The 19,864-nt window shown below is 34.8% G+C and overlaps 1 protein-coding gene across 1 annotated transcript in view; it reads right to left on the bottom strand.

Annotated features, from left to right (window-relative positions):
• LOC127066020 (nephrin-like) overlaps positions 1–19,864 on the bottom strand; it is a 112,673-nt gene that overhangs the window by 87,806 nt on the left and 5,003 nt on the right. The window contains exon 3 of the mRNA XM_050999159.1: positions 7,593–7,725. Coding sequence (XP_050855116.1) covers positions 7,593–7,725 — 133 coding nt within the window. The remainder of the gene's footprint in view (positions 1–7,592; positions 7,726–19,864) is intronic.

The following is a 19,864-nucleotide window of genomic DNA, read 5'->3' as shown; positions in this document are numbered from 1 at the left end:
GGAACAGAAGAGGCGCGAGGATTAAGCAGCAGCAGTCGCTATGCATAAATGGATGACAGAAACAAAAGGGACTCGCTTCACGGAGGGAGCAACATTTTTATATTCGTCGTTTGGACGTCTTCTCCGGTATGTTTGCAGTTTACACACGGTTCGCGTGCGTTTTCGTTCCAATATGGACCGCTTCGCACCTTAAAATAAAGCATAAACAGATAAAAGCTACCGGAGTCTGCGACAACAGCAATGATAACTTCTTTTACTTGCTCCTTTTCTCTTTCTCTATTCTCTTATCGTTATATAGATAGGCAAATTCTACCTCTCTAGCATTGATGAATACAAAATTCAACATCATCGACTATTTTCTTTTTTTAAATGAAATTCTCGTTCAAGTATCGTTCAACATTAATAAAAGTATTTCTATCTAACGATACTTTCGATTTTTATAAAGTATCCGAAATACTTCGTTTTTATCCACAATAGAGAACATTTAAACGTGCGACATGAATGGTCTATATCGCGTATAACCTATCGGAGAATGTAGCGGGTTAAAAATGACCCGGAAACAAGTTTGAACGGAGATAAAGCTGTTGCGCTGCTGTTTTAGCACGATAAGCACGAACATTTCTAGCGCCTGAAAAAATATTAATAGTTTAACCAAACGTTATATATCCAACCGTAAAATGCTCTAGCCAGTTTTGCGTATAATTTTTATGGTATCTGAGCAGAAAAAGTTCAGACGTAATTTACTTTTGAAATATCTTCCGACTATTCAATACTTTATATATGGGTTATTTCAAAGTTTCAGTTTTCAGTATTTATTCCGAATGGCATCTGCAATATTTTAATGTGCTGCCTTTATTGAATATTTTAAATGCAATTTAGATGTTTAAATTCCAATCACTATCTAATATTATTCTTATATTAATATTTACGCATTTAACAGGGAAAGAATACAGTATTTATAATAACGTTCAAACATTGAAGTCGGTATAAAATTATCATGAACGAAAATACGAATATCGAAAGACGAGGGTAACGTGTACGATAAGAAAAACAGGAAAGGTTTGTATAGCACTTATTCTGTGCCAGAAGAAACATCGATTCGTTCCTTTCGACGCAAGTTAGGCAAGTATGTATATTCGAGATATCGAACGAAGTTGCCGACCAGAGCCGAAAGTAGACGATGACCCGGCAGAAATCGATACTTGTAATTCTTTATCGATATATTTTATAGTTACGCAATATCGTACAAGTACTTAATGGTTTTAGACGATCTCAAGAAAAATGGATATAATCGAAGGACAGCTTGCCGTTCGAATGTTACAAATGATCTTCATCTGCACCGAACCGCATCGAGTTCTATCATTATTTACTCGTAATACTGGTGAAATGAGCGTGTTTGAAAAGTATAGGATGTTGGCGAGATATATAGTTCTTGATTTTTAAAAACTACACTATGAAACGATCGAATCGAAAGTTTCGTTTCCTGATATTACCAAATTCTTTAATAAGAAATATTTTGCAAAATTGTAAAAAGTGAAAAATAATAAAAGTTTGACGACACTGACGTAGTCGAATTACTGAAGTCACGAATGTCGAAAAGGAAAGTCGAAAATCCGCTGCTTCCTCTAGAAAGAAGAAAAGCAACGGATCATCTTTTATCTTCGTCGTAAAAAAGTTGGTAGACGCTTTTCTGCGGAGTATACGAGATACAGTATAGAACGGAATAGCGCGTATGAGCATATTTTAACTCCGTATAGCAATGTGCAAGCGTAGGCTTTGCCGATGCGTTCTACAGTTTTTTTCTTGCCGGTCGTCTGCTTTAAGCGAACGGAATGCCGACGGTAAAATTACTGCCTGTAAAATGAATGCATTTGAATTCGTGCTAGCTATTTATTTCGTCGGCCTGAGTGCGTAATGTGAATCATCGACCGAGATATTGTACGATAATAAAAAGTTGTTTGGCGTTCTATTTTCGATAAAATTATACCAAGATAGAAATATTTAAACATTTTTCGAAAGCTTTGTTATTTATTTGTTACCTGTGTATAAAATGTTATAATATATTAGGATGAAATAGGTTCGCGTTGGTTCCAACATATGTAGCTTCCAACAAATTATACTAAATAATTTATTGCGTAGCGATTGCGCATCGAATATTTGCGTATCACTGTAAGGCACAGAAATCGTGATGTCCATTTGGAGAAGAGCTTTAATTACGTACTAAAATGCGCTCGATGACGTTATACGAGTAAACCGATGCTATTGTCGGCCATAAGTGACGGGATCGATCATATCTCGAAATGATACGTACCTATAAACCGTCGTGAAATTAGAGCATTGTGCGTATTGAAAGCGGTTAATGCGAAACGAGGACAATGTTCACAAATCGATCGTTGTTCGTCCTTCGATAGTTGGGACTAATTAGAAACTACGGTGAAGATGACAGGATGAAACTTGAGTCTGTAATGTAATCCTATATACGATACGCATGCCTAAAGATACTTACGATGGTATCAATAGTCTTTGAGTTTCTACCATTCGATACATTTATGGATAAATCTTCATATGCGTTCGAAGCGTTCTCATTAGTCAAATACCATTTAATCACTGCCGCACTGGCGTAATGTAATATCATTAAAAATATGGCTCACCGAGCATAGAATAAAGAGCTATTATCTCATACATTGTGCGTATGTTCAGCATATCGATCACTGTTCATTGAATTGCAAGTAAATCGCATATTTTCGGACATCGCAGTGTGTAAATCAGAAAGGACAGCAGTTTAATCGTGGAACGAACGACGCGCAACAATAGCTGACAATAACTGATAATACCTATGGCTTGCCGATTCGTTCGTAGAACGAAGCATATCGTAGAAATCCGCCGTTATACCGTGCGACGATGCGGACAATAGCACGATAATTCGAGCCGGTGTGTAACGCACACATGAACACTATCCTCGTGCTTTCTCCCGCAAGGGAGAGTACCCAAGTACGAACGGGCAAGCATGCACCCCTAATCGGTACACGTAAGGCTACCACAATGGAAGCGCGAACGCGAGGACAATTGTCCGCTCGATCGACGAGAGAACGTTTCCGCGGAGGTAGCGTTTAACTGAATATCGCGAGGCTTTGCACCGTTAACACCTAACGACGACGTGTCAGCGTCAGCATTAGTACCATCAGTGGTTAACCGTTAGCGCGATCAGCGCTTCTTGTCAATTGTTGGCCTTGCTGTTGGAGAAATTCGTGAGAAAGTTGTCTCTATCTTTATTTCTTTCTATCTTCCTCCTTTTATTTTAATCGATCGCATGTTTCATCTTCTTCGCTTCTCTTCTTTGCTATTAATAAATTTTTAATTTATAATATCTTTGCATCCGTTTTGTGGTTTGATATGTGATTTGACTTACGTATTTAATAATATACATATGTTTATAATAGATGCGAATTTTGTTTCAGAAATGTTTGCAGTTATAGTTTTCATAGAAAATTACAAATTTATTCATATATTTGCGATAATTAAAACACGACACTGCATTTGATTTTTCAAACACCAAATATTGCAAGAAAGGAGTTGTCAATATAGACTCGTTATATGAAATGTACATATATTAATGTAATTGACTAGCGTTCGTTAATATTAATTAATTTATACCGTTTGAAAGAGAATAACGAAAACTTTATATATATATATATATATATCTCACTTTTAAATTATAAATCTACTGAAAGAAATGAGATCGGGTTAGGTACTCCCGCCATTAAACTATCCAGAAACAAAAAAATTATCTTTTTAACATAATTGGCGCTTTATACGTTTCTTTCATTTTGGATAATCGTAAAAAGAATTTAAGGGACAGGGAAAAATAGGAGAGTGGATAGAAATATTTTTTTGTAAAAAGAGGTCTTTCAAATGAGACGCGTCACCAAGCTATTTTTGAATAAGGGTTGAAAGTTCGGTGAGAGAGCAGCATAGGAGGGAACACGGCTTAATAATGTACCGAGCGCAATATCACGTCGTGCACGTTTAAAGCTTTAAGGATGTGCCCGGGGATACGTTTGCATTCGTGTTGACGATGCTCATTGGATCTTAACCGGAGCGACGAATTGGGGCTTTCTCGTTATCCGATATGTTAAGCTATAAGAAATCGCTCTCATGACCGCAATGATAGATGTGCACGTACATCCCTTTCCCACATATAAAGCTAACAACAAGACTTTTGAGTTTCGATGTATCGTTACTGTGATCTTCTCTTTCCTCTCTCGAGCTTGTTGCAATCGCTTTATATTCTTTGAAAACGCTACAATGCTCATTGTGAAAACTCTTTTGAGAGAGTATCTTTATCGTTACTTCAATCGTTTTCTATCGTCAATAGATCATGGCGTCATCTATATTTATATATATCTACTTATACACATATAGTAAGTAAAAGCAATTATAATAAGGAAGAAAACAATAGTGGAAATTATATATCTTACGTTCTGATTCTCGAAGGAAAGCAAGTCTGTATTTTAGCATATACTTTTTTTGAAACGCGAATTTAACTATATATTAGAGATTATTTTAAATAATATTTATCTTATATTTATAGAAATAAATACTTACATTCAGTACATTAAAAATGATATAAATATTTAAAAGGAGGATATATTTTTATTAAATATATTTTGAAAGAATAAAATATTTTTATATGAAGTGATTTTAGTGATAGATTTATCAAATCAATACCGAATAAAATTCTGGCTCTATATATTATATATACAAAAAAAATTTGTCAATATTGCGAGTAGAGTGTACGAGAACAAAGTAAATAACAAGTATTAGTATCTGGAATAACGTTCATTGTTTTTATTCGCATGCTACTCTCACATATAATATATCATAAATATGCATGTGTGTGTATGTGTATAGATGTGATTTATAAAAATAATTGAGCTGTCGATTACCCTAGGCTAGGATACGAATATTATTTTAAAAAGCAAAACATTCTCTATTTATATAAAAAAATTATAGAATTTCAAAAACATCTTTTAGTATTTTATTTATGACTTTTTGCAATCATTAAAAAAAGTAATATCTTTTTTTTAAAACAAAATGTTTAATACATATATATAAAAGGCACAACTTTTTAAATAAAATTTTTTAATATAAGAGCTTCGAAGAAAAAAAAAATGAAAGAAATCAAAACTGTAGGAGCATTTTTCACTCCCTTAGACTAAAAACGGCAGCAAAAAAGAATAGTATTGTACTCGCAAAAAAATTCTTTATATATCTACGAAGATTCATAATTTTTTGAATTTTCAAGTTCAAGATTTTCTTTTGTTAATCTATTCAATTCCTTGCAGGACAATCTTTTTATAAATGCCTATTTAAATTATGAATGGAGATGCTCGTACTCATTTATATCTATAAATCGTACATAACTATAAATAAATATAAATATGCATCTACGTTGGGATAGAGAAAATATTCGCGGAAATTGATCGACGAATACGTAGCTCGAAGAGCAATATTACTATCATCTACTTATGAAAGATGACGGGATATGCATGGGTATACTCGTGTCTATGATATTATCGGTCACTGAATATCCGAATTTGTACTTGAATTCGATCGAATGTCCGATAATAAGGCGGATACATGACTATAAATTCAAATCGTTCGATATCGTTCCATCACGATGATATTCGATTATCGAATATTCTAAGGGAGAGTATTATCGATATTGAAACGATAAGATCGAAAATACGCATGATATAATATGTAGGTATTTCTTCATTAGAAGAAAAAATGATTTTATCGAAAAATAGTGACAAATTCATATAAAACTTGTTTTCTTCAAGAGACTGTTGTCTGCGTGCTGTTAATTACAGTTGCATTGTAATGAAAAATTTTTCAACGTGGCTCTATGATTTTTTCCTAGTTGTATCTTGGTGTAAAGTGCGACGTGGTATGAAACCCAATAACGCTGTGCGAGTCTACGCCATAACGAAAATGCATGTGAGAGCTATTTCAAAGAGCTGTTATCTGTCCTCGTTAACCATAAAAATCTGCTGCTCGACAAGAATAAAACGTTTACAAGGGCTCGTCTCGTTAGTTCGTTCGCCTTATATCGTTCGGCGAACTACGATTGAAGAACGAGTTCCGTCGAGATAGGAGGAATTTTGAGATAAATTCCGACAGCTACCTTGCAAGAATACGCATTATATCCTGCGGCGATTACGACTTTAGTATCTCTATAATCTCTTTGTCTTCAATTTTTTGCATTAAAATAATGTCCTTAATATAGGTAATACCCGTTGAAACTAGGAATGTACTAAAGTACTACACTCAGCGGCACCTGTCAGTCACGTTATTTAAATAAAAGAAGTTTATGCTTTTAACCATTTCCGAGCATTTCCACTAGGAATTCTTTTTGGCTCGATGGTAGAAAATCGAAATTACAGTAAGATCAGCAAAGCAGTGTTCTTATAAAATATTTCGATTTTTACAGAAACTACTCGTCGTTCAGTCTCTTTTTCTAAAATCATTGTTAATAAGATTACACCGCGCAAATAAAAATTGCTATGCTTTTGGAAACTTAGCGATACTTTCGAAGATACGAGCCACATCGAAACGTATTGCTACTATTGCCAGACAAATAAAAGTTCGTAATGTTCAAATAGGAAGATGTTTCCTGAGTAAAAGGGGGAACGAAACATTTTTCTACGTGCTTTACCACGGAAAACGGTAGTACTTTCGGTTCGGTTCGGTTCTGATCCTGCTTTTATGGCTCTCCCAATAAAGAAGATATTTACGAGGCTCGAATCGTCCGTCGACAAAACTAACGTGTAAAGGATAGAGCAAGACGATTTGTGGTTTAGCGAAATCCCTGGTTTTCCGTATGATCGTCCTCTCTCTCTTTCTCTCTCTTTCTTTCTCAATAGTAGCGACCGAATCCATTATGTCGATGTACAAACAATTGCGAACTTATACCGTAAGACAAGGAATAAAAATAATTTTTTTTTCTTACAAGAAAGATAGCTACGCTTGGTAACGCGAATGTTCCGTGTACAATATACTAAATAGTATATGCTCATCGATGATTATGATTTTACCTCATTCGATAGGAAAAACGATAAAAATGAATTCGTTTTCTCGTTCTTCCCCGTCGAGCTAGTAGGAGGAAATAATTTACTTTCATTGTAATCACCGACATTTTAGCTTGCTGTTTTTCTCTTTCGCTTTTCCTTTCTCTCTTTTATCGTTCCTTTCCGCCAGAGAAAAGACTATTTATTTACAAAATCTAGAAATTACATAGCCTTGCAAACCACAATAGAGGACATTATTTATCTTCTTTTGTACGAATCTCGGTGAGACCAAGAAGAGGAGGACAATAATTATATCAAGATAATACTCTTAAATTTTATTCATTTTTATTTCACATTTAAAGCGGATATTTTTCTTTTTGAAGACGCTTCGAGTTTTTTGTTTAGTCGATTCTTAGAAAGTTCATTTCTAAATATAAGTCTGATGAAAAATCGTATGAATATAGTTAGGAAACAAAAAGAAAAGAGCAAGGTTTATGAATCGCATATACTCGCTTGGCTTACCTGTATAGTGGATCGCCGCTATCCTTCTTGAACCATAAGACCATAGTGACGGCGTCGTTTGGTTCTCGTGGTTGTATGTTACAAGGTAAAATCGCTCTTTGACCTGCCACCCCTTGTATCGACTCCATGGGTACTGAAACACGATCGATGAAAACTGTGAGCGTCTTCGGCGCGCGCAAAAAGTTTATTCTTAAAGAATAGAATTTCTTCTGAGATTTTACAAGAGAATATTTTTGCTGGTATGCGCCTTCTCGTAATTATTTAAAGAAAATTCTGTAGTTACAAGGAAACGAACAATACTTCTTAATTTCTTAAATGAAATTTGTATGTAATGACATTACGTTTCTTATTTGAGAATATGTTCGAATCTAAGAATTATCTTTGACTATCATGTGAGAAATCATAAGAGAGAAAGCGCTTACGAAAATAGGATAAGATCTTTTCGAAATACTCTATTCGTCGAGTATCGGCCGCGAGGGCGCAAAAGAAATGCGAGCGTGCAATAAAGCCAAGTTCCTGTATAAAGCAAATGGGTCGACGTTCGAAGCGAAGTGGATCCTTAAGCACGGTTCGCGACACTTACCATTCGGTCGCACGGTCATGAGTTCGTCGACGAGCACTTCCGGCAATAATGCAGATTTTTATCGGGTAACTCGGTCTCGTATTCGCTTTTCCAACGGCTCATGAATAATCTTACCGCATTCGCCTTTCGCGTACGACCGAATCGTTCTGATGCAGTCAATATAATTTTTTTTTTTTTTTATGAAAAATCTTCCGAAAAAAATTTCGGATTCTCTATAGAATTACGATCCAAGGAGTATTCTCTGATTACACCAATATTGTGATTATCGTAGATTAGCATTATGTCATTTTGCTAATTTTACATAATATTCACTTGATTTAGAAATAACTATCATTTTATTATAATAAAATTCTTACTTATATCGGCGCTCACTTGTTTACGAATCAATCCAATAGTTTAATTTATTTTACTTTTATTAAATACGACCGTCACTCACAGTACATCATGTTTTAACTTCAAAATGTTTTTATTTCCAATCTGGATGCTAAAAGCTGTCGTTGCCTTTTCGCCAAAGCTTTTTCACATTAGATACGGTCGATGTAGTCGGCTTGCTGCCTCTCAATTTCTTTCATATCAATCCGACAGGATAGCAAGCTTTGTTTTTCTGCTTTAATTGCTATTGCTATTTATGAATTTTTTGTTTTAGGAAAAATTACTTGATTTCTTCAAGTTTCTAACGTATTAAATTATGTTTGTAATATCTATTTGCAATTTTATTTCTGTCATTACTACGCAATTCTATTATGGTAAAGACCAATTTTATGTAATATGCAGGAAACTTGAACATATTTGATCAAGTCGCTTTCTTTGATCGTTTCAATACAACATTTTGAAAAAATTTATATTGCTAGTTGAAATTATTTTACAAATAGCTATTTTTATGACTTTCCCAATTTTTGAAGTGCTAAATGTCGAAATCGAAAATCTGAATTTTCATTCTATGTAATCTGATTTTCAATACGAATTTTAAGTCAGTCTATCTGACCATTTTGATATCAGAGTGGATATATGCAAACATATATGTAAACTTCAATATGAAACGAAAATATCTAAAAAGGTTAGTTACAGTCCACTTTACATGTATGTTCCCCAACATACTATCACTACTATTACCACCATTATAAATATTTGTTAAAATTATCGTTATTATTATATGATTGTAACTATTGTTACTATACATTCTACATAAATATTGTAATTCGATCAGGATTAAGGTCCTGTCTCTACTTTTCAACGACCACGCCCGCTTTCTCTTCAGATTTTTCTTGCTCCGGACTTTTTTTATTTTTCTTTCAAAAATTCTTGAGAGATACATTCTAACTGTGTAATTCACAATATATAAAATACAATAAATCAGCATATACAGAAATCATAAAGAATAATCATTTTCACAAGGAATTTCTTGTCTAAAATCTGGAAGGTAGGTACATGTACGTTTAAGATGATATCAAAAAACATATATATACATTAACTTTTATTTAGATATATACTCTCGAGTTAACGGTATTGACATCGAATTCGTGAATCAAAGTTAACCCGACGTATTCGTACTATAATCCAACCTCGCGGTCTTGATGCTTGAAATTGGATCAGCGACGAAACGACATCGTTATTGGCCTCATCAAGTCTTTCTTGTTAGTCCAATTATTCTTAAGGTGGCTAGGCCGGAGCGCTGCAACGACAGCAGTGATAAATGTACGTGACTTGATATCGATTACCCGGTTGGTAAGCTACGTTGGTGAAGTATTCGAAAGGAGTGGCCTTACATAGGATAGATTCCGTTTGAGAGTACAGGACATCATTATTTGTTCTCGTTAACGACAAACGCGATTTTCGATCTAATCTCATAGAAAAGGCAGAACATCAAACTGGTCGTTTGTCGTTTCGATTGGAGGCACGCTTCTAACTCTCATGGGATCCAATCTTGTCCGATCGACGACGATGGCTAAATGTTATTTCCGGACTGGAAGAGATCGTGGGATTATTTACGGATTCCCGAAGTCGTAAGACATCGGTTAACGTCATTATGGACATAGGATCGAATCACATTTTAATTTACTGTTCCAGCTCGCGTTACCTTTGGAATACCTTCGAAAGGAAAAAGATCTAATATTAGAAAATATTATAGGAAATTTATCCGGTCAGTCGTTGTCAACAAAAGGAAAGATAATAGGAAAATGTGGACAATACGATGTCTAAAGAGAATCAAAAAGATCGCTTGACACTTATTCCTCCGCCCTTTCTTTATCTTCTCCTTTGTATCCTTGAGATCTCACAGCACAATTGTTTGGCGTAAAATTGATTTGATGCTTCGACGAATAAAAAGCCTTTGTACTAGCTCGTAATTAGGTTTCGCGTAAAATTATAATTAATTTGTAGATAGCATTGTCAAGTTGTTAGAGACGTAATCTGCCTCTGACGCGTTTCATAGCAACGAGCATAATTAGCAGAGCTCGACCCGGACATAACCAAACGACTTCGCTCACGGTTCTACGATAGTGACGGTTCTTGGAAATCTTTACCTCACTCAGAAGGTATTTCTTATTTCGTAATTACTCTTTCTCCTATCTTCTTCTTTCTTTCTTTCCTTTTTCTTTCTCTTTTTCTCTTTTTTTTTTTTTTTCTAAACCCAAGAATGGTGGAGTAGAATGCAAACTATTGAAATATCTTTGCCGTTCTTTATGGTTGGTCGGTGAAACGAAAAGGTGACCGGACTGAAAAGGAAAATGGGTTATACGGATTTCGCTTAAGATGGTTGGCATAGATTACGACTTTTTATTCAGTGGAAAAGGAAAACGAAAAGCGCATGAGAGAGAAGGAAAGAACGAAAAGGAGAGAGGGAGACAGTGAGAAAGAGACAGAGAGAGGGACAGAGAGAAAGAGAGAGAGAGAGAGAGAGAGAGAGAGAGAGAGATAAAAATCAGAGTGCAGTAGTTAATAGGATTCGGTGAACGAAATTCAAGAAAATTCAGCGGAGATAAACTACGATTGCTTTTAATTCATGATCGGAATTTTTACATTATTTTTTTGCGTAGAGATTTTAATAAATGAGATATAAACATTATTTAACACATATAAATCGATAAAAATATGTTGGTTTCGCGTTATCCGACACGATATAAATTAATTTAAGATCATACTATGAAAATTTGATTCTGCACATACTATAATATCGTGATACATCAGTGTGCGTATCTATGTATTTTAAATCATATATATGTGCACGAATGTTTAATTAATAGTACAGATCAGTCGCGAATTAAGTACTTACGTCAACGGTATAATTGTCAAACCTAAACGAAATATAATTTTTCTTTTTGATGTTCTCTCTCGAAAACGAAATTAATCAATCATTCGGACGATATAACGAATCATTCAAAATAAGTTGACCAAAAAATATTTTCAAAAGGATTTATAAACTTGTGCTATTGTTGGTTTCGTAATAAATTGGCTTACTGCAAGAGCAGATCCTCGATCATTTATCTACGTGGGAAGCGCGTCGAGTGTTTCCAATTATTTTCAGCAAACGACAAAAGAGACGTCCACGAACTCTTAATGGAATAATAATGCCTCGACCACGGGCACGCTTAAGGACTACGTTTACGGATGCATTTACGACCATGACTACCGTTCTCTCATATGATGCTGACCTCAATAGAAATTGACCTTTCGTGAACGTATGTTTAGATTTTATGTGGTGCTTCTCGTTTCATTTTTATCATACGTCTATCTGCTCATTCGGCGGAGTATTATTTTTCGTTTTCTCTTTTTATCGATCATTTTTGTGAAACTTTCATCTCATGATAAAATATACGTACTTATTTTCCAATGTCACGTCAAAATAAAAGATGTTTGCGGAGGATACTCTCGTTCGTGTTTTAATTCATTCCAATCGAACTGTATTTCATTCGACTTCTTTGTCAGATTCGACCTTTCACCATCGTTTGCGATTGTTCGTCGTATATTAATCCGGCATTCAACTGTGACTACGTTCAAATGGAAAGGTAGTACCACTTTACAATCTCTACTTCTCTCTGCAAATGTACGCACCCTCGCGTAATCTGTTCGTTTCAAATCTCATCTCCAATAATTGCAACTTGGGATAGATACTCCATATTCGTACAATAGAACATCATTTATCCGTATAAGTGGGAAACCGTTTGCTTGATAAATCGTATCTATTTGTCTACCTATTTTTCTTCGATTATAGCGAATATTTTCTTACTTTGAACATATGCTATTATTTTTGAATATTATAACAAACACTAACAATAACAAAGACAACAGCTGCTTGTTTTTTTGTACTCAAGATCGGATGGAGTATTCTCGTATGTAGTATTAACGGATGACACGAAAAAAAGATACAATAAATCTGATTTCATGTGAATAAATTAGATATTCGAATTTATAAAAATTACATTTGCTAGTGTTTTCTATTTAATCGTCAGCTGAATAGAACTACATCGCTGGAAAATAACGATTACCCGTACCAAAGGAATATTTCATATGTTCTTATTTAATCGTAGTATTGAAATCATACGTGATAATGACCGATAATACATTTATGTTATTACAAAAAGTTTCTTTTCATTTTTTACTTTACATTAAATTTTTATCCACGTATAGCTGTTCATTTTGACGGGTGTATTCGCATTATCGAATTATCCATTAGGAAAATTGATTTGATGTTGTAATTTAATAAAATGTTGTTTATTTCTGGATAGATTACCAAAGCGGCGAAATTGTAGTAAGTACATTGAAACTACGTGGTTGCAACGTTAATATTATAATTTTAATGGTACGACTTCGAGTTGATTAATATATCGCTTTGGTCGACTAACGGTCGTCAGTGAAATTTGATTATATCATAATGATTATGGGTAGTAAACTTTGATTTTGCAATTACAATTGATGTATGCAATACATAGATATAACGCTAATCGTGTTGCATGTAAATTAATTGGATTATGTTATGTTACCGAAGGTCGACGATTGACAGCTCACCACTAGCAGATTTGGAGAAGGAACGGTCATTAGATGGAATTTATTTAAAGAGAAAAAGTTTCCTTAACGTTTACGCGACCCTAATTTCACTTTCTCAGTTAATCGATCAACTATCAGATTCTTCCATCATTTATCTTAGCAGCTCTGCATCGTAGTCAAAACGGTGTTTGTCCTATCGGAAATGGATGATATTTCGAAAAGCTAACCAGTGTAACTGTACGAACATAGATTGGTATGTTCTCCTAGCGCGGGAAGTTGAAACAAGGATTTCGATTCATGCCGACTGATACCAAATCGTGTCGAGATTTCGTAGAGAAATTGTTAGTTGGGTGAATGTGATGTGAACTATGACTACCGTTTGAATTCGATTAGAGAGTACCTCTCGCGCACGAATACAGAGGAACATAGATAGGCAGTCGCGTAGACGTAGGATCCTCCGATGCGTTTGGATGGATTAGGTTTGATATCGAGGAAGGTTCATGCATCTTGACGAGGCGAGAGTCCCGCTGTTTATCGAGTCGAGATCCATGATAGTCGATGGAGGTCGTCGGATCGGACGAAGGTCGCATAACCGCGGCAGGACGGCACCGGCCAAACCCTTATCAAGCTCGCCATCCATCCAATATAGTCACCGCTTCTACATACATATAGTTACATAGTATACCTAGCTAGCCTCGAGCTGATTTGGCTCACGGTTGACAAACGGTTGCCGGTATGTCCGCCTCTCTGCTTTATGCCTCTCTCTTCCTCTCTCTCTCTCTCTCTCTCTCTCTCTCTCTCTCTCTCTCTCTCTCTTCTCCTTCCCATCTTCTCTAGTGCCGTATCACATTTGGGTGTTCGAAAAATCTGTTGTTGTTTCAGAAATTCAACTTTCGAATATTTTATCATTTTTCCCGGTGAGCGATTTTCGACCTGCGCCTTTATCATCTTTTATTTCGCGCCAATGATTTTTTTAAGATATTTCATCCTAGAATCATATTTTTATGGATATAATAACGAAGAGAAAAGGATAACACAAAACAAGACATTCATGGATTGTCATTTATTTTCTCTGAAAATTTTTATATATTGTTATTTCCCTTTCTTTTTGCGCGTTTTAATGTAACTAAAGAGAAGTGATTATGGAACGATTAAACTATGATTACGAAAGGTACAATCTCTGAAAAGTTACGATCAATTGATTAAAGTGAATAATGGAACTCAGAACTTTATACAATTATTATTGTTTGGTTGATAACATAGTTACAATGAAGCTATCAAAATATATAAATCGTGATTAGAACAATAATGTAAAATATATAGTACTCACACATATAGAAACGAGAATATAGTCATGCATTGTTAAAATTTGTAATCCATTTAATTTATTGTCAGACCGAATAACTGAACTCATTGAAAGAAATCATTGAAAAAAGCGGTACATTACTACAAATAAAAAATTGATATTTTCTTCTGTATTTTAAGTTAAACAAATGTATAAATTTGTAAATTCATTGATTGTATTATTATATTGCTCTTCTACTCAAGAATTTACTTTGATGCATAACTATATTACGAACTATATTAAACGTTGCTTGTGCTTACGCCCTTTTAAGGGCGTATTGTTTCCATAGAAGGTATATTATTCAGAAATTCTTGGTCTATTATTGGAAAGTAGATAATTTGATTATTGCTATCGTTCTATTGAGAATAGTAGATTGATATTGGATTTATAGAGAAATATAGATTGTACGTTTGTATGTGTATGTGATGAATATCGTGTGCATCGTTAACTCATTTTCATGAGCAAAGTTTTGTGTATTTTTCAGATATATTTGAGCTTATTGTCATGTACTTCTTATGCAAATCCATTGCCGTTGTCTGAAACCACGAGAAGCGGGATGCGTATCGTGAAAGTCCAAAGTTTCTTCGAAATAATCGCTGTAGCGAAACGCCTGTACAGACGAACAGCGAAACGTCGAAACTTTTGCGGGACTATCGTTTGAGTCTCGTTCAGGCTGCGACGCTGTTACGGCAAAGCAAGCCTTTGTGGAAGATACCAGAAAGCTATCCGATGAAAAAGGAGAGAGGTGAGAAAAAGAAGAACAAAAAAGATTAATAAAAATATTCTACACGCTTCGTCTTTTGCGCTCACGATTAATTAAAACTTCCATTCTCTTTAGAAAATCTGTTTACCAAGCCTTACTTTGCTCTGTTGCGAGATATAAGTGCTTGCTAAAGCTTATTTTTCTCAAAGTTTTACATACCTATATTAACTAATTATATAATAAATACCTATATCGTTTATATATGCCTATATAATTAATTACCTTCATACTGTTTGAACGCGATGCGATCATTGTGTAATTTAAAACAGGATCGATTATAGAAACTTTTCTCAGAGTACACTTGCTGATATTAAGTAATTTATAATTATTTCAATGAATTTAATAATTCTAATTTTTGATAAAACGAACTTAATTAATTATCTTGTCGTCGGAATTTTTCTTTTATTTTCAAACTCGATAATCGTTAAATTGATTATACTCAAAACAAGTAGAAATTTTTTTCGTTAGATCGAGTTCTTGCCAAGGGAAAGATTATAAGCAGAAAAAATGAATAAAAGTTTTTTCTTAATGATTGAGAAAGTCCGAATCATTTTATTTCTCGTTCTACTGTATGTACGCTACAAAAGAGAAGAAGGATTTATTTCGAATAGCTAAAAATATCTGGAGAATTGGTATTTTTTGTTTCTATTGAATAGATTGTAATATGGTGGTTGGATTCAATTAATTAATGGATTAATTTCTTTAGTAATTTAATACATTTCTAATTTCAACGTCACAGTAAGTCATGGTGAAATATTCTATTAAAAGAGATGTACAATTTTTACTATCGGAAAGAGATATTGTTGCAAGAGTAGTCGCGATTGTTTCATTATAATCACGAAAGAAATCAGACTTTACAGTTTGAATGTACGCAGTGATTTTTTCGATGAAATAAATAAATTACGTAGCGTTGTTATTTCGTTATTTATATAAACGATTTTATAATGCTGGTTCTTCAAGCGAATATTACATAAAAGCATAATAAAATTTGTTAAGTTCAATGATCGAGAGATAACGTGATACGTTATAGATACTTTTTGCGTGGATACTGCTTACAACGAACGTTGCATGGAATAAAATAAGGAAAATCAATAATAAACGTCGGATCAAAGAGAATTCTCGGCAAACGATATATACATTTTTTCGCGTAATGCAGGAGTGAGTTTTGTAGACTCAATACTAACGTATCTACCAAAATATTCATTCGATGATATTTTCAAACAATTTTATTTCCTTGTACGTCACGACTTGTTTATAAACGATAAATTGATTTTCTCTCAGTGAAAATTCTCTTTGTTTGATATATATCATACATATACCAAATGAACAAATTAATTTTTGGTTTTTTCACAATCGAGAAACAATATTCGAGAAATTTATATTTTAGATGATGATTTTATAATTTTATTTATACGAAAAAAGGAAGGAAAAAATTTATTCATCAGATTGAGGAAATGAGAAAACAAATTAAGATAATGTAACGAGTAAGTTAATGATTGCTGAGTATAAAGTATCAAGCGTAAAGTAGATAGGTGCAGTAAAAATATCTATTATCTAAAAGAGGGGAATATATCGTTCGTCGTAGATTGCGACGAAGAGTGAAGTCGTTGGTTGCAGATACAACAGATACAACCACCAGCCCTCTCTTATTCAACTTCGACACCCCTTGCTCGTCCAGGACAGTTAACAAGCATAGTTTAAACACTCGTTAGAGATGCTTGATCGTTGTTTCAAACAAGCCGGTGCACTCGGTACCATCGTCGGAGCGAGAGGTAATGTTCAAAGGTGAAAGCTGCTTACAACGAAAATGAGTCTGAAATGCATGAGACCTAAGACGAACAATTGTGTTGGTGAGGCAATTAAGCAGTACCCTGCGAGTATCACGAATTTTTTGTGAAAGCTTTTAAACAATGATTTTAATTTAGGTCGTGTCGAATGATTGTTTTATTTACGGTGCACAGAATTATTTAAAATGCGAAAATGATGTTTTATGACTAAATTTAGACACTAAGTATCTTACGAGAAGAATTTTCTCCTTATGAAAGGTAAGCGATTTGAATTTGAGCAAAATTGAATACGAGGAAAAATATTAAAATACCAGATCGCACATCAATGTTTTAATTATTCAATATCATTAACTCGATGTAATTTTACAATAACTTGATAATACCAAAATGATTTCATGATAATCATGTGATAATCGCATCTATGATCCCGTTAGATTTTCCTGCAGACTGTGAGCTATTCAATCGATTTCCCATTCGAACAGAAAGTTTGACGTCTCCCGTGAGAAAACGTATTTCGATGAACTCGGTAGGTACTTTCGCGAAGCTGACGCCGTTATAGAGAGGTCGATAGGAGGGTCTACGAAAGGCAATGAAGGACGTTCGATATTTTCCTTCTCGTGCTCGAGGAAAGCAAGCGGAAACGTTCCTAACGCGGCTTCCGCGAAAGTGGGAGAACTCTGCTCCGAGGACTCGCTAAAAGCTACGAGCGGAATGGTTAAACGAACGAATCGATCGTCGGTAGTACCGTTGGAATGGGACGGGTTCCATTAATCCAAGGACCTTTAATTAGGGAACGACCGTGACAAACGTTGGAAATTTTTATCTAAACCTTCTTCGTTCGGCCAACTCCTCGAGGGGATAATTTTTCCGCTATATTTCATTTCCTTTCTTTTTCGCCCCTTTTTCCGCGGCGGAGACCCTTCTATTCGGAACGAAGTCTCGAAAAGTCTCGAGAATCTCTACCCCCACCATCCGCGTTTAAAGGACCATGCATTTATCGCAGGTTCGTGCCATTTGACCCTAAATTGTAGCCCGAGGAACTCCTTCCCATTACATCTTCCATTGTTCCTCTCCGAATATAAAAAGCCCGCGGCATCTTCGTCGCATTAAAGCGTTTAACCTTTCCGGATATGCCTCGAGTCGTAACTTTTCTAGTAATGCTATTTCTTTTTATCTTACGATAATTACGATAATTTGGTAATGCTAGCTTGTTCGCTACATGAATTTTCCGATTTTTCAAGGTAACCTAATTATACATGCATGACAAATCGACTTAATATTCGCGAAAAGTCGACGAAGTTTTCTTGATCTCTTTTATTACGATTTTATGCGGTTATATCACCAAGAGAGTTATTTAGGGCTTTCGTTAAGGGATGAAAGATGCGATTTTACTACCGTTGGGTAGAGATTCTAAGAAAAAAGAGGAAAAATAATGGAAAGCATAGGTATCGTTAGGTTCCACTCGTCAACGAAATTACCATTAACTCGATAGTTCGTCCCATGAGTCTGGAGAAGCCTGAAGGAGTTAAACTCGCTCCTTGTTACGAAGAGGACTTGCCTCGTTTCGACAACGAGGTTATCGTTAACCCGATAGTTAAGTGCAAAGAATCTAAAGCAATTCTATGTTAGAAATCTCTTTCCATCTATTCACCGATAATGGATCCTTGTATCATGATACTTGTATCTGTACGAGTTTATATCGAGGAACATATATCGCCAAAAATCTGGGAGGTCAGGTAGAATCTCGTTTAACCATCCGCACCCGCGGGAAATGAATGTAATTTCATTAGACGCCGCAACGAACCAATTACCGAGAGTACCTAGTCCTCTACGGTATATGGATTTCGAAGGCAATAAGTCGAGGATAATAATCGTAAAAGATGGTGAAACGTAAATTGTTCCAAGATTTTATCGATAAACCTGTCTTGATTAGGTTCTATATATTTTTACAACTATGAGAAATTTATAAAAACGAGAGAAAGAGAGAGGGGAGAGGGAGAGGAGAAATACGCTCGGCTAATGATATATGCAAGAATAGTACTAAAGGGATTTCGCTTTATGGTCCGAGTTAATTTACCTCGAGAAAGGATACACGTGTCCATATGTCGACGACACGTGTGCTCCTTTGCAAGCAGACGTTACACGTGTCCAATGAAAGGACGAACTGATACAGTATCTTTCGAAAAATCCCACGCTGCATCAAATGTTTTTGTCGTTTTTCTTTCATTTCCATTACATAAATTATTTAATATTTACCAAGAGTATTCCATTAATTATACATTAGTTATGCTTCTGATTTGTTTTCGTTGAACGTTATAACGGCCACATGAAAGTTAATATAGTGCGACAGTGCGTGTTACATCACGGGATAGTATCCTATATCGTATGCATTTATCATATAAATATGTACATGTAGAAATCGAGCACGACTCGCAAATTTTCACGGAAAATGCGGGTATTCGCTCGTCGGTTTGGATCGCTGATATATGATGAGTTTCATTGAAGTCATTACAAAATTATTCATTCCGAGGAGCATCGATACAATTCTTGCCTAGATAACAGAATTTCGATTTGTAAATATCATTAATGGGATTCCTAAGGGAAAGATAATAGAGAAGGCGATGTTTGATAATTGACTGGACTTTTGGAAAATTTTGAGGTTACTAATTAAAAAGCTTTCATTGAATATGAAATTAATGATCGAACTATTCGATATCGATTTTATAATGTATTATTCTCCTTCTAATTGCAGTTATGGTATGTATCGGGAAAAGTTTCAAAGTATAAACGTTTGGAGGCTACTCTCGTGAT

The sequence above is a fragment of the Vespula vulgaris genome, chromosome 9 (genome assembly GCF_905475345.1).
Source record: "Vespula vulgaris chromosome 9, iyVesVulg1.1, whole genome shotgun sequence".
Lineage (NCBI taxonomy): Eukaryota > Metazoa > Arthropoda > Insecta > Hymenoptera > Vespidae > Vespula > Vespula vulgaris.
Note: the sequence above shows the minus strand (reverse complement) of the source record. Positions and strands in the feature narration are given on the sequence as shown.